The 16,080-nt window shown below is 42.0% G+C and overlaps 2 protein-coding genes across 2 annotated transcripts in view; one reads left to right on the forward strand and one right to left on the reverse strand.

Annotated features, from left to right (window-relative positions):
* Positions 1 to 437: 437 nt before the first annotated feature.
* Positions 438 to 15,422, reverse strand: LOC311526180 (adhesion G-protein coupled receptor G2-like). The gene is made up of 7 exons (XM_084638955.1): positions 15,352 to 15,422; positions 15,054 to 15,175; positions 11,513 to 11,778; positions 6,159 to 6,260; positions 5,313 to 5,357; positions 1,814 to 1,977; positions 438 to 680 (listed from the first exon to the last, which is right to left on the reverse strand). Exons 2-6 carry the CDS (start codon positions 15,068 to 15,070, stop codon positions 1,910 to 1,912), a joined length of 498 nt encoding a protein of 165 aa, XP_084495081.1. The 5' UTR covers positions 15,071 to 15,175; positions 15,352 to 15,422; the 3' UTR covers positions 438 to 680; positions 1,814 to 1,909.
* A 391-nt stretch (positions 15,423 to 15,813) lies between these two features.
* MAP7D3 (MAP7 domain containing 3) overlaps positions 15,814 to 16,080 on the forward strand; it is a 167,738-nt gene continuing 167,471 nt past the window's right edge. Inside the window, exon 1 of the mRNA XM_084638945.1 lies at positions 15,814 to 15,962. The gene's annotated coding sequence lies outside the window, so the exon portion shown is untranslated. The remainder of the gene's footprint in view (positions 15,963 to 16,080) is intronic.

A 16,080-nucleotide genomic window follows, 5' to 3' on the forward strand; every position in this document is an offset into this window, starting at 1 on the left:
AGTGTATAGTGTAGACATAGCCTCACAATCCATAAAGTTTGCCACTCCCTAAAAATGAGACATTTTTACACATCCAGAGTTATTGTTTCATGTTTTTCTGACTGGGAAACTCCAAGCCTGTTTTTTACCAGTTCTACATTTTATTAATTGTAAGTTAAGTGTAGCTTTTGGATCTGAACATGGTTTGATATGCTGATGCTAATTAACAATTAAATCAGACAGTTACAAAAATAATTAATGGATCTTTGTATCACATACGTATCTTTTGTCATATTTGTATCTTTGTATCACATACGTCATCATTCAGCAGCATTCCATTATCAAGTCAAGACTTAACCACCACACACACGAGGGCCAAATTCTCCCCACACGTGCAGCAATGCAACTCCAGTGAAGCCAAAAGGATTGCATGAGCAGGACTTTAGCCCTATAACAATCTTCAGAATGCTTATTTTATAATTAAAAATAAATAAATACTTGGATAAACATTTATTTGTACAGGCCACAAAATAGGACAGTCTTCAGCTAAGCAGAAAAAAAACAGGTTGGGTATCACTGCACAAACTTAGTTTTCTGCGTACTGTGCAGTTATATATCCACAGGTGATATTCTTCTTGCCCGAGGATGTTTTCCCTGTTAAGCAGATGGAGTTACAGAGCCCAGGGTGTACTGCACCTCAGCTAGGCAAAATGAATGAAGGATCGTTTTCAGTAAGCATGGTTTGATTCCCTTGTTTACATGTTTAGAAATACAGATTTCTATGTAATGCTCTCATTACAACAAATCTTTCCAAATAAGAGGGAGAACAGAATATCACTATGCTTTAACTTCCTTGGGAGAGAAAGAAAGAAGGCCTGTTTCAAAAATGATGAACGATTTTGCATGCTAAGCTTCAGACTCCTTTTTCAGAGTGTGAGTGCTCAGCACTTTCTGAAAATCAGACCCCTTTAAGGTGTAACTCTCCTGCTGGGATTTTTTTGGGGGTGAAGATGCCCCTAATTGGCATAGAGCTGGCAAAGCTGACTCCTGTGCCGCTCCTGTGCAACCCCCAGGTATGTAACATGTTGGGAATGGAAGGGGGCAAACCCAGAGTAGAATGCACTTCAGCAGTTCCTTGACGACTCTTGTCAGATGGCATAAATTAGAGTAGCCCCCATCTGTACTTAGCGGTAAGTCTGAGCAGAGAATCAGGTAGCCAGAGCCAGCTCCTTGGTAACCTTCCATTTCTGCTGTGCCTAGCAGAAACTGGCTGTAACAGAAACCCTAGCCTGAAGTCTGGGTCTGACATAGACATGGTAGCAATTTTTTTTCTATTTCTACAGCTTGGGCTTTGACTACCACAGGTCATAGGCGCCGACTTCTGCTGGCACCGGTGGGTGCTTGACCCCCCTCTGCCTCTGGCCCCGCCCCTGCCATGCCCCCATTCCAACCCCTTCCCCAAAGTCCCTGCCCCAACTCCGCCCCCTCCCTGCCCCTATTCCAACCCCTTCCCCAAATCCCCACCCTGGCCCCGCCTCCTCCCCTGAGCGCGCCATGTTCCTGCTCTTCCCCCCTCCCTCCCAGAGCTTGTTACGACATGAAACAGCTGTTTTGTGGCGTCAAGCGCTGGGAGGAGAAGTGGGGACGTGATGTGCTCAGGGAAGGAGGCGGAGGTGAGGTGGGGTGGGGTGGGGAGCTTGGCTGCCGGTGGGTGCAATTTTTCTCTGTGGGTGCTCCAGTCTTGGAGCACCCACGGGGTCGGCACCTATGCCACAGGTGTTGGTTTGTAACATTCTGAATTTATAAAAATCAGTGCACTTTACTTTCCTTTTACCTGCTCTCAAGTCCATATCCAAAGAAGTTTCCGGTAAGGAGACTGAACCATTGGAAGTTGAGCTTGTTGCATTAGACTTCAGAGACTTCGTTGATTTCAAAATGATAGTTTATGCTCCAAATTCCTTGGTCTATATCCAACAGATGTTTCTGCCCTGCTCCAATCTGAAATTATAGAGTGGTGAGTTTGGGAATAAAAGGACATATAAGAGGTAATATTTTGGGTGCAGTTAGTTAGGTCACTATATCATGAGATGCAGCTGATTACTCCATGGCACTCTGAGTGGTTTCCTGAGGTAGCAGAGTTTGGAAATAGGTACTGTGTAATACACTCACAACTACACTAGACAGGAATCAATCTCTGTACATTGGGGAAATGTTTCCAGTACTATATAACATATATACTAATTCTCCTGCGTGGGTCTCTGGTGGAGACATATATTACAGTTTGGTCATTCTGGGCTGGAGCTTTGTTGGCGTTTATTGCAGATGGAAATGATCTTGCTTTGATAAACCAGATTTTGAAGTGTAAGCAACTCAAAAGATGTAATTGTCCCATTGCTTTCTCGTGTTCTTCTAGGTTTATTTCATTAGAAGCTCCTCCATAGACTGTCTCTTTGGTGAATTATTTGCATAACTATAAAAGTCCCTCTCTGTGTTCTTTTTAATCACTATTTATAATATACTATGATGCATGTGAGAACATTTGCAACACACTTTCCTCTTCTGCCTTTATTCCTTTCGGTGTGTTAGCCCTCCTGTTGTAAATCTGCAAATATGTCTATTGCATCTGTCTATGTTCTGAGTGTTAATATATAATCACACACCCAAGGCTACATTGTGTCTAGCCAAACCAAAAAAAAAAAAAAAGACATAGTGACATTAATCTTTAGAAAGGGAGGTTTCAGTAAAATGAGAAATAAAATTTCATAGATTGAAAGATCAGAAGGAACCATTGTGATCATCTAGTCTGACCTCCTGTATAACAGGCCAGAGAACTTTCCCAAAATACTTCCTGGAACAGATCCTTTTAGAAAAAACAGCCAATCTTGATTTAAAAATTGTCTGTGATGAAGAATCCACAATGACATTTGGTAAATTGTTCCAATGGTTAATTACTCTCTCACTGTTAAAAAATTCTGCTTTATATCAAATCTGAATTTTCTAGTGTCGACTTCCAGCCACTGGATCATGTTATACCTTACTCTGCTAAATTGAAAAGCCCATTTTTAAATACTTGTTCCCCACATTGGTACTTACAGACTAATCAAGCCACCTCTTAACCTTCTATTTGTTAAACTGAATAGATTGAACTCCTTGAGTCTATCATTATAAGGTACATTTTCTAATCCTTTAATCAATAATTTAAGCATCGGATTTAATTCAAACTACTGATATGCCTTACAAGGTTCTAAATTAAGTGTATCAACTCTGGTATGTTGTCATTGTGGACAGATCAATGAAATCCTCTGCTCAATGAGCAGCTCTAATCAGAAAAGCTAACAAGATGGTAGGATGCATAAGGAATGAGACCGAGAACAATATGCAGAATATTATATATACATCAGTGGTGCAGCCTTATCTGGATATACTGGTTATACTGTCCTATACTGTCACTCCATCTCAAAAAGGATATTGCAGAACTGGTGAGGGTTCAGAGAAGGGTAATGAGAAAGATTAAGGGCCTGGGGAAAAAATCTCATGTGATGTGATATTGAAAAGACAGAGATAGTTTACCTAATGAAATGAATAAGAGGGGGCATGATAAAAGTTTATAAAATACTGAGTGCTCTAGGGAAGGGAGATTGGGAGCTTCCCTTCTCCGCGACTCATAGTACAAGAACAAAGATACAGTTAATGCAATTAAAAGGTGGGAAATTCAAACCAGTAAAAGGAAATACTTTTTTTCACAAAATGTGCTTAAACTGTGGAACTCATTGCCATATGAAGTCACTGAGGCCAAGAACTTAACAGGTTTCAGAATGGAATTGGACATTTATAGGGATAACAAAAATACCCAGAGTTATCATAATTAATGACAAAGAGTTTAGAAGGATATTAAACTTTGTTTCAGGGCTCATGCCAATCTCCAACTATTAGAGACCAGGATGAGACTTAGGGCAGGGAAAGCACATCTGCCCTCTGTGGAGTTCTTGCACCTTCCTCTGAAGCATCTGGTGCTGGTGACAGAATACTGAACTAGATGGACCTTGGTTCTAATCCATGCTGGCAATTCTTATATTAGCTCTAACATGCCTGTGCAAGAGGTGATGGATACAAGGAGCCTCTGCCTCCCCATAAAAGGAACTAAGTACAATTGTTGTCTTTCCTAGCTAGCCATTCCAAAGTTGATGGGATGGATGGAAAGGAGGTAGGGTCATAGCCTCCCACTCTCTATAACCAGCCAGTCAGGTTGGCCAGATGTTCAGGAGAGAACATGCTTGTAATGGGGTACCCACAGCACCCCTCTGGATTCGGCCCCTTGGCCCCTCTCTTCCATGAATCAGGGACACTTCAGACTGGTGCAATACCCATGTTCTTTATTCATGATCAGTTTCCCACCACCAATTTCCAACTATATACAGGCATTACAACTGCTTGGCCTACCACAGACTTGGCCCGTAACAGACTAGGGGGTTCCTATTCCCTCTGAGCCTGACCTCCTGCTCTTAGTCTCCACACTCACACACGCTCTTCCTCTAACTTCCTTCCAGCCTTATAGCGCCTGCTAATGAGGCTGGCAGGTGTGGTCAGTTACTAGGCAAACATAGGGCGATTCACCCAGCCCCAATCCATTCTCCCTAATTGGGGCTGGAATGGCAGGAGCTGATTAAGGGCTTCTCCAGCAGGACCCTGCCACAGTGCTACACACATTTTAGAGGTGGTGTATTTCCCCTGTGATCCCTTGGGGTGGTGGAGAGCTGCACCACCCACAACACAGGCCTGCACCTTAAAAGCACAATCTGATGCATAGTATATGGATTACATACAGTATTATTTTATTATATCTTATACACACACATTAATATTTATATGGCAGTGCATGGATTGCTCTTTCTTGAGCTGTCAAATCAGAAGAGCTACTGAAGTAACCAGGGGTTCCACACTCTATTAATTTTATACCAAATTTTTTAACAGCTTGTGTCGGGGTGGACTAGGCCCAGAGGCCCCCTGCTGGAGGCCTCCGGGTCTCACCACACCCCGTCCCAGAGAGAAGCAGAAGAGAAGTCCTCCAAGCGGCTTAGAGTGGCTGCAGGAGTGGCCAGGAGGGCCATGTAAAAAGGAGCAGCAGCAACAGAATCAGTCAGTTACTGCCTGGAGCTGGAAGAGAGAGACCGGGATTCCTGGCTGGCTGAAAGAGCAGTAGTACCACAGACAGTTCAGTCTGGGCAGGGTCCAGGAGAACTAAGAAGGAGCTCCTGGTTGGCTGCTGGGATGGAGCCCAGAGAGGGCTGCAGGAAAACAGTGCCCCTGGAAGAGGTTTGTTCTGTTCTACTTACAGACAGTGTGTGTGACTTCTCTGGAAGGCTGAGACACTTGAAGACCTGCCAAAGAAACCATCGACTAAGGGGAGAACTTGCGAGAGGTGGGTACCAGCCCATTATCACAAACCGAGAAACTGCAAGCACACGCACTTGACCAGGGGGGCACTTGTGAGAGGTGGGTGCTGACCCCATTACACAGTCTCTAAAATTATGCCCAATATTTTTGTTTGCTCAGAATTTCAGATTTGTATAAGCAAACTGTATTTGCTGTAATGACTGGAATTCTGTATAAAAATACCATCTGTACATGCAATAAACTATTACAGCTGCAGTTTTAGAGGTGAGGCTGAAGCTGTTTTGAAAATCTGTCCCGTATCTATATGCTGTTACCCCCTTACCACATTGGACCTTGATTAATAGATTCAATAGCTAATCTATGAAGAATTCATGGAGGAACGTTAAGACCTAACACTTTTCCACTGTAGTGGGGGAACTGTGGAAAACCTGTACATTGGGACACCCCACCTTTCTGGTGAAGAATGGATGTGACATCAGTGGCAGGCCTTGTAAGGGGTGGATTTGTAAAGCATTTTGAGAACCTTAGATTGCAAGTGCCACAGAAGTGCAGTATATAAAGACAGCAACACTAAGCACTTCCATATTCAAGTCAATTCAGATATTTTAGGAAAAAAGTTATTAGATAAAAATATACTGCAATTGATCCTTCACTGTAACTTACTCAATCTTAAATGCCAGAATAGGAGCAGTACTTTTGTGACACAAAAGCATTTCCATTTTAATTCTTATGCCATTAATAGCTTAAAAATGAGTCAAGCAAAACAATAAACTTAAGTGTCTTACCAGAATAATTATTGAGCCGAAACCTCCCCCAGCAAAAGTGCACTCGGCACTGCTTCCTCACCGTCTCTTTCATTAGGCAATGATATACAAAGATAAAGAGCCCTAAAGGAAGAAGGAAGACAAAATCAGTATTTTTCATATTGATTCCCTAGCTTCCTGCCTCATTTCTGAAGCTTTCATGCTCTCTTCAATCACAGACATATCATACAGCTCAGTATTTGACTGGTGGGTCTTACCTACATGTTCAAGATCTAACTGATCTCCATATTTGGGGTCAGGAAGGAATTTTCCCCCAAGTCAGACTGGCAGAGACCCTCTGCAGCATGAGGCACTTGCTAGTTTGAACTAGAGTAAATGGTGGATTCTCTGTAACTTGAAGTTTTTAAATCAAGATTTGAGGACTTAATAAGTCAGCCAGAGGTTATGGGCCTATTGCAGAAGTGTATGTGTGAGGTTCTCTGGCCTGCAATTTGCAGGAGGTCAGACTAGATGATCATGATGGTCCCTTCTGGCCTTAAAGTCTGAGTCTGAGAGAGGCAGATCCACAGCCTATATTATATTAGCACAGAACTCTGAGGGCTATTCTTCTCTTCCTTAATGCACATGAGTTAACAGATGACTAAAAGAGTCCTCTACAGATTTGATATTAGGGCAGACATTCTTGGCAGTCTGCTAGTCACTGCAAAATCCAAGCATGCATTTCTATGCCCAGATGAAATGGATTGTGTCTGTGTCCCTGAAAAGGGCATAGATTGGGACCTGAATTTCAAAGGCATTACCGCAAGTCCTTACATACTAGTATTGAATTGTGACAGTGATATACTGTATAAAGTTCAGGATATCATCTCACTTACTCAAAAGGATTTTTATTATTAAACTATCCAAACTTCCAAATGATACAAACAAAGCTACTCAACCACCCCAATTTGGGTAGGTAAGATGACATTTTGGATGTATTTATATATCACACCCATAAACTGATAGAAATACACCATATTGCTATCAGCATCTCATACAGAAGTTACCTTGCAGTGTGTTACAAATGGTGAAGACATACAAGAAAAAAATCCTTGCTGATCCCCAGGCAAAAAAGGCAAAGCCCCAGGTTAAGCCGAGTAAGAATGTCAGGCTGACCATGCTTCGCAGATCATGGAGAAAGTCCTGCTTCCAGTTCTTGGATTTTATTTGCTGCTTTGATTTCATGATATGAATTTGAAGAAGAACATTGATGAACATCACTATGTTAATCAGAAATATTACACAGAAATAGGCCACAACGGAGGTGTAAAAGACAATATCATCTTGAATCCAGCAACTACAGGAAAGGGGAAGAACATAGAAAGCTGAAAATAACTAATTAGGGAGCTATTCTGTTATCAATACAGCACATGGATGGGCATTGGTTAGAATTTCCTCAGATGATGTTTCAGTAGCAGATTCCTGCTTCCCCCCTTGCTCCAGTGTGGCAGTAATAGTGCCTCTGATACATAATTCCTTCCCTGTTTTGCTCCTGAGATGCCATAGCGATGTTCTGCCCCCTGGCCAGTCCGATTGTAAATGCACAATCTGTTATTACGGGCATAGTACCATCTTAGCCAGAGCATGGCAAAAAGCAAGTTGGAGTATTCCTGATGTAAACATTATTTCAGAAGAAAGGATAAAGGAGTAGCTTAGTCTCACTGGAAAAGAAGAAAGGTTGATGTGATCTAACTGAAGAATTCAAGATTACGAGAGATTTGATAAGGACAAAGGAGATACAGGAATGAGAAGTTCAAAAACCCTGGGGAATTAACATAAGCTTGTGGAACACTGGACCAAATTATTTTTATAGCGACTCCACTGAACGCATGGAATAGGTTTGTCTTGATTTACAATCAACCTTCCAAGGGGACGAGTGGGGACAAAAAACCTAATTGGCTTCAAGACTGATCTTGATAAGTTTTTATAGAGGAGATGGTATGATGAGGCTGCCTATATGCCATTGCAGGCAATCTGCGACTGCTAGTAGCAAAGATCCCTAATGGCAGGTGATGGGACACCAGATGGGGAGGACTCTGAGTTACTACAGAGAATTCTTTCCCAAGTGTCCGGCTGTTGGGTCATGCCAACATACTCAAAATCCAACTGATCGCCATATTTTGGGTTGGGAAGGAATTTTTCTCTGGGTCAGATTGGCAGAGATCATGGGGTTATTTTGCCTTCCTCTGCAGCATGGGGCAAGGGTCATTGCCAGATTTCAACTAGTGTAAATGGTGGATTGTCTGTAACTTGAAGTCTTTAAATCATGCTTTGAGGACTTCGGTAATTCAGCCAAAAGTTGTGTCCTCTGTTACAGGAATGGGTGGGTGAGGTTCTGTGGCCTCAGCGTGCAATGTGCAGGAGGTCAGACTACATGATCATAATGGTCTTTTCTGACCTTAAGAGTCTATGAGATTATGTTAATATGTTCCAGAAGCAAAGAGATTCTTCGAAAAGAAAGAGGAATTGACACTCAAAGTGGCAAAGTAAAGAGAAGGAGATTAGCATGAACTAGAAGAAATAAAAGGAGACAAGATGTTGGGCCAATTCCTTCAAATATACTTACAAAAAAATGAATGAGTTCTGGTTTTTAGAAAATGATCCATTGCCATAAAAGTCTGTATTTATAATGAGGAGAGTAACAACTACAACAGCTGGTATTCCTAATAGCATGGGAGAAAAGAGAGATTTTAAACAGAAAACAAAAAAAGGAAATCTGGAAGTGGGAGACATCTAGTCTCCTGGATGTGACAGTCCATGATTAATAATTACAGCAGTGATACAGATGTGTAGGTCAAGGTCTCGTCTCAGTAACACGCCTGAAGGCTCTGCTGAAATCACGTGCATCAGAGCAGAATTGTCTATGTAAACTGCAGATGAGTAGGCATAAAATATCTTCATTTGCAAAATGTTCGAGTTCTCAAACATCTTCAGAAGGGATCCACTCTACTAAAATAATAGCTCAAACACAACCCCTACTAATCATTAGAAAAATCTTAGAATGGCAAAAGACAAATTGGTAGTAGCACTCTGTGTAACAATCTAATGAGGTTGACATTTTTCAAATAGTACTTGTCCACAAATCTTCAGTGCCACTCCTTTCCTGTTTACCATGTTCCTTTCAGCTCCTGTTTTTGTTTGCCAGAATGATTGTTACAGACATCATCACTGTTAAGAGCTGTGCCTAAACAGAGTTCTTGTAAGGCTAATAATCAGCATAGTTGTGTGCAAAATCTAATGACATAGATGGTGATGTACGTGTGGAATTTAAAAATAGTCACTGAGTTTAGCAACTATCCAGGCAACTTAACAGAACTATAATCACTGCGTCAAATTCTGCTCTTTTTTAATGCAAACCTGCTTGTTCGCCCCTTTTTGCCAGTCTTCCCTGCTAATGGATAGATGATGCCTTTAGTGCCCTGTTGTTTGGCGGGAGAGTGGATGGGGCCATGCTACTGCTGGAGTCCCCCAAAAATATTCTGATTGGAGCCAGAGTTCACTCAGAGGGCTCCCTGGAAGTGCATGTTGGAGTGGCAGCTACAGGACACTGTCCTTAGAGATGGAGGGCGTGATCCCCCTCTACCTGGCCACAGAATGGAGACAGGCCCATGGTTCTTCCCCCATGCTGCCTTCATTCAGGCAGCTGGTATGCACAGGATCACTAGGATTGTGATTGATCCCTGTGCAGGGGCACGAGAGGTTGGGAAAGAAGCTCATTAAGTCCCCTCTCTCTTTGCATATCCATGGAAGGGGCCAATAACAGTCTTGCTCCAGCAGAGCAGGGCTGGGTGATGCTGACCCATGAAGCCTTTGAGTATAGATACTCCTTGCAGGCACAGTACAATCCACATGCCTGTATTCCTGTGCAGAAGAGGAGCAGCAAGGACTATCTGCTACACTCCCATGTCATAGAATCATAGAATATCAGGGTTGGAAGGGACCCCAGAAGGTCATCTAGTCCAACCCCCTGCTCGAAGCAGGACCAATTCCCAGTTAAAGCATCCCAGCCAGGGCTTTGTCAAGCCTGACCTTAAAAACCTCTAAGGAAGGAGATTCTACCACCTCCCTAGGTAACGCATTCCAGTGTTTCACCACCCTCTTAGTGAAAAAGTTTTTCCTAATATCCAATCTAAACCTCCCCCACTGCAACTTGAGACCATTACTCCTCGTTCTGTTATCTGCTACCATTGAGAACAGTCTAGAGCCATCCTCTTTGGAACCCCCTTTCAGATAGTTGAAAGCAGCTATCAAATCCCCCCTCATTCTTCTCTTCTGCAGGCTAAACAATCCCAGCTCCCTCAGCCTCTCCTCATAAGTCATGTGTTCCAGACCCCTAATCATTTTTGTTGCCCTTCGCTGGACTCTCTCCAATTTATCCACATCCTTCTTGTAGTGTGGGGCCCAAAACTGGACACAGTACTCCAGATGAGGCCTCACCAATGTCGAATAGAGGGGAACGATCACGTCCCTCGATCTGCTCGCTATGCCCCTACTTATACATCCCAAAATGCCATTGGCCTTCTGGGCAACAAGGGCACACTGCTGGCTCATATCCAGCTTCTGGTCCACTGTCACCCCTAGGTCCTTTTCCGCAGAACTGCTGCCTAGCCATTCGGTCCCTAGTCTGTAGCTGTGCATTGGGTTCTTCCGTCCTAAGTGCAGGACCCTGCACTTATCCTTATTGAACCTCATCAGATTTCTTTTGGCCCAATCCTCCAATTTGTCTAGGTCCTTCTGTATCCTATCCCTCCCCTCCAGCGTATCTACCACTCCTCCCAGTTTAGTATCATCCGCAAATTTGCTGAGAGTGCAATCCACACCATCCTCCAGATCATTTATGAAGATATTGAACAAAACTGGCCCCAGGACCGACCCTTGGGGCACTCCACTTGATACCGGCTGCCAACTAGACATGGAGCCATTGATCACTACCCGTTGAGCCCGACAATCTAGCCAGCTTTCTACCCACCTTATAGTGCATTCATCCAGCCCATACTTCCTTAACTTGCTGACAAGAATACTGTGGGAGACTGTGTCAAAAGCTTTGCTAAAGTCAAGAAACAATACATCCACTGCTTTCCCTTCATCCACAGAACCAGTAATCTCATCATAAAAGGCGATTAGATTAGTCAGGCATGACCTTCCCTTGGTGAATCCATGCTGGCTGTTCCTGATCACTTTCCTCTCATGCAAGTGTCCAGGAGTAGCTGTCAGCAGGACCTGTCTGGGCTAGGGAATCCTACTTGTAGTGGTGAAGTGCATTTTCATGTGAGGAATGCCTACATTAGAGCAGTACACCAAGCACAGATATCAAGAGAGATAAGCTGCTTACTTACCCCACCCAGCAATGCAGAATTTCAGTATGTAGTTTGGAATGTATATTCTGAAGACTTTGAGAGCAAAGTACATGTGAACCGATTCCAGGCCCATCCATGAGAAGGCTACAAGCAGGAAGTAATGAAGGAACACAGCCACTGTGATATACAGGCCCTGGTTGTTAAATGATGACAGCCAGGGATTGACCAGGAATAACAGGTTTAGCATCAGCAGTGCAGTGCAGAGATTTACCAGGATTTTTGAAGGATAATCTCTGCGAAGCTTGCTAAAATAAAAGTGAAAAGAAATGAGAGTTTCCAATATTGTCATTGTGCAGTTGCACTTGTTGCCAATTAATGAAAGGTTATCACATTGGTTCTCTAGCAGGAGGTAATAAAAATGTGTATTCAATAGCCTAAGTGACTTAAAACTAAGCTTCATAAAAACTTGTTTTTAATTAAAAACACTCCCCTAGTATCCAACATCAGGGCACACCCTACACACTAACTTCTTAAATAACAGAGAGAATTCAATTCCCTGCTGGTTCCGTGCTGCAAAGGCTAGGAGTAGATATTATCCATGTTCGGAGGAGCATTCTAGAATTGGCATGACGGCAGTGAGTGGAAAAGACAAAACTTCATTGTCTTACAGCCATAGCCCATGTTTTACTTAATACAATATTATTTGTATTATGACAGCACCTAAAGACTCTCCTGAGATTAGAGCCACATTGCACTGGACACTATAGAAACACAGAGTAAAAGACATGCCTTGCCTCAAAGAATTTATAATCTAAACACAAGACAGACAAAGAATAGGAGAAGGAATGTATAAATATCTCTATTGTACAGATGGGGAACTAAGCCACAGAGAGATTTAGTGACTTGCCCTGAGCTCCCTATTGTGTCCAGGTCTCCTGAGTCCTATTCCAGTGTCTTAAACACAACACCATCCTTCCTCTTTGCAAATTTAAGTTTAATTTAAATTAAATAATGAAAATAAACAATCTTTCTATGGGGAAAGGAAATGAACCCATTTAGGTGGTTATGAGGCGTTACCACCTCTTGCTACCCATCAAATATTAAGTATACCCTGCACTGCATGCTACTTTATTCCTTATAACTGTGAGTAGGTAAGACATTACGGCCAGATTTTCAGGTGTGTCTGTACATTAAAGTGCCCACAACAATGCATGCTCTGTTGCTGTGACTGTGCACACCAAAAGGAATATTTGCAAATGCCAAGCAAAGGATAGTTGTTTAGATGCTTAAATGAGTACCTCTGTGCACAAAACCACCTAGTTTGCAAGTAGTTATAGTAACTACAACTGCGTGTGCACTTTTCTGGTAATTTGGCCCATAGCGTCTAGTCCAGAAGTGTCAGCTCACCTTTCGTTTGTACATCAAGGAGACTAAAACAGCAAAAACATAGGGAAGAGAAAAATCCATACATGGAAAAGGAACTCCTTAAAACTGAAAGGATTGCAGACAAACAGACTTTTAACTTAGAAAGGCAAATAAAAAATAATGAAAAAGCAAGAAGAAATAGAGGTCTAAAATCTACAATGCTACTATACAATTATGAGCTTCTCTTCAATCTAAATTAATTCTTATGGCTTTCTACATGTGGAAAGAGCCTGGAATAACTATTGCTGAAGAGCTATTCTGCACTAGCTCTCTAGTTTTAGTGGGGAATAGCTATTATGCTTTAAAGTTACACAGAAGCTATTTCACAGTAACTTCCCTGTAAGTCCTCATGTAGACAAACACTTCTTTCCAAAAGATCCTCCTATAGTTCTCCATAACTTTGCTTCATCATCATTCAGTTGGTATATTAGTTCATCAAAATACACAAAACATGTAATGAGTATTTCTATTCCACCACATTGAATATCTTTTCAGCACTCTAAGACACATCAATGGCAGAGTGATCCACCTTTCTGGTAGACCTGATGCACATTTACACTGAGAGCCTTTTATATTGCCCTTTGAGAATAAGGTCTCATAGTAAATCTCTCAGACACCTCATGGAGGATAGGTTCATCAGTGGCTATTACCAAGATGATCAGGTATGCAACCCCATGCTCTGGATTTCCTTAGGCCTCTGACTGCCAGATGCTGGGATTGGATGACAGCGGATGGATCACTTGATGATTGCCCTGTTTTGTTAATTCCTTTTGAAGCATCTGGCACTGGCCACTGTCGGAAGACCAGATACAGTGCTAAATGGACCATTGTCTGACCCAGTATAGCCATTCTTATGTTCTCATAATCTGTGCTTACCACTTTTTCAGGATAACATAAGGCCCAATATTATTGGAGACTTTTCCCATACATTTAAAAATCCATATTGATCAAGCAAAATTATTTCTTTTATTCAGATTTGTCAGTGCCTATGTCGGGCTGTAGGTGCTTACTATAAAAAGAAGTGGATTTCTGTCTTACTTGGGAGTAAATGTGAGCTTCTACTCTGAAAAGTGTCTCTAAAAATATTGTTGTAGGATTCCATGATTATTGTATCTCAGTGATTTCCAAATACTGGATATGTGTTTAGTTTAAAAATAAAAAAAGAGGCTTTTCTAGCTGCAAGCCCTGCAAACTCTTCTGGATTCTTGCAAATGCTATATTTTTTCCATGTCATGCACCATAACCAGCAGGCCAATTAGATCCTTGGTTAATCTATGCAACCCTGTTGTCTTCAGATTATGCCATCTGTAAAATCTGAGCAACTCACTGGAATCAGGGCCAGCTCCAGGCACCAGCTTTGCAAGCAGGTGCTTGGGGCAACATTCAGAATGGGGCAGCAGTCCATGTCCCCCGGCGGCAATTCGGCGGCAACTGCTTGGGGCAGCAAAATTGGTAGAGTCACCCATGACTAGAATTTAGCAAACAATTCTGTGGATATTTCACAAAGTGAAGAACAACCCACTTACTCTCTTTTATTTGTATTGGCGTTACAGTGCAAACAAGGGTTACAAGTAGGAAAAACTTATGTTTTGTCACTCAAGTAAGAAGATATGACTCTAAATAACAGGTGCCATTTTTCCTGTCACTTTCCAGAGGAGATCTACATTTCAAGGCTGTGTTTAATAGGAACAATCTTTTATTTTCTGCCTCCTTTAACACTGCATATAGAGATTGGGACCCAAACCATTGAACGTACAGGATATTCCATCCTCTTGCCATGACACCATATCAGGAACACAAGAGCTGCCAAACTGGTTCAAACCAGTGGTTGAATACAGCCCATACCATATCTCCAAGAGTGGCCAGTACCAAATGTTCCGGAGCAAGGTGAAAGAAACACTGCAGTAGGCAGTTTTGGAATAACATGTTCACAGGGGAAATCACTTCCTAATCTCCATTAGTTGGAGGTTGTCTTATGCCCTGAAGCATGAAGTGTTATATCACCACTATTCCACTGTATTATATTCAGATCATCCTTCCATCATCATCTTGTGACTGATCTAGCATCAATGTTACTGAAAACTCCTGCAGTGACTGCAGGGGTCATTTATTGCTTTTGCATGGGGGGAAAAATAAAAGAAAGGATTCAACTTACTCAAGAGTTAGGTGCATCACCAGCAATACCCCCAAGCAAAGGGCAGAGGCACCACATCCTGCATAGGTTATCAGAGTTAATATGCGATGAGTCACACCATCTATCACTGTCCGGGTTAAGTCCTAGGTCAAAATATAAAGAGTTCTGGTCATTACTCATAACTGGCCTACGTCATGCAGAAAAAATCCAATTGCTTCCTACATTTTCACATTAGGGAAAGAGCAGTTTCTAGTCCTTTTTTTTTCTAAATGTTTGTATTATTTTTACAAACCACTCATTTTAGAATGTAGTGAAATACCAGAGACAGTGAAAATATCCAGTATTTAATTGCCAAGAAGTTGCAAAAGCATCATTCTCATTGCACTTCAGACTTCCATGCGGCTTTTAAAGTAATACAGCAAAAATATTGAATGGACATTCATTTTGTAGAAGAAACTCTCATTTGTTAAAATGGGAGTTGCTGAAAGTGGGGGGGATGGAGACACATGCCAGATGCTTCAAAGTGTGGGAGGATTCACCAAGTTAAAAGTACTTTCAAGAGCCAGGCTGTGAAAAACACTCCGTGAAATGGGCCTCACTCCCATAGATTCCTTCCCAATGACGTTCATGACATGAATCTTGTTGCCTGCCATAACCTGCTGCTATATGCTTTATATGTGACTTTTGAACCAAGCAAGAGTAATTTGTTTCCTTTTGTACTGAGAATTGTAGACATCGTGCAGTCAAAACAGTTCCTACAGTGTATGTAACCGGAATGGCAATGGAGAATAGTGAGTTTACAATTTGGTTCAGTCTGACTTGTTTTATTTAGAAATAGGACAAGCTGCATGAAATCTACAACATCCAAATTTCCTTCTTATAGAAGTAACATTTTTACTACCAGAGAGGGCTCTTGCATCTATATTTGAGGTGAGTAATGATGACCTCTAGGGACCAGTTAGTTTAATCACAGGTGTGTATTTGTGTTTATATTGCACATACCAAAGGGAAATGGACCACGTGTTTCCCCCAGGCAGGTTCTCCTATG

The sequence above is a fragment of the Lepidochelys olivacea genome (genome assembly GCF_965140295.1).
Source record: "Lepidochelys olivacea isolate rLepOli2 genome assembly, chromosome: 9".
Taxonomy (NCBI): domain Eukaryota; kingdom Metazoa; phylum Chordata; order Testudines; family Cheloniidae; genus Lepidochelys; species Lepidochelys olivacea.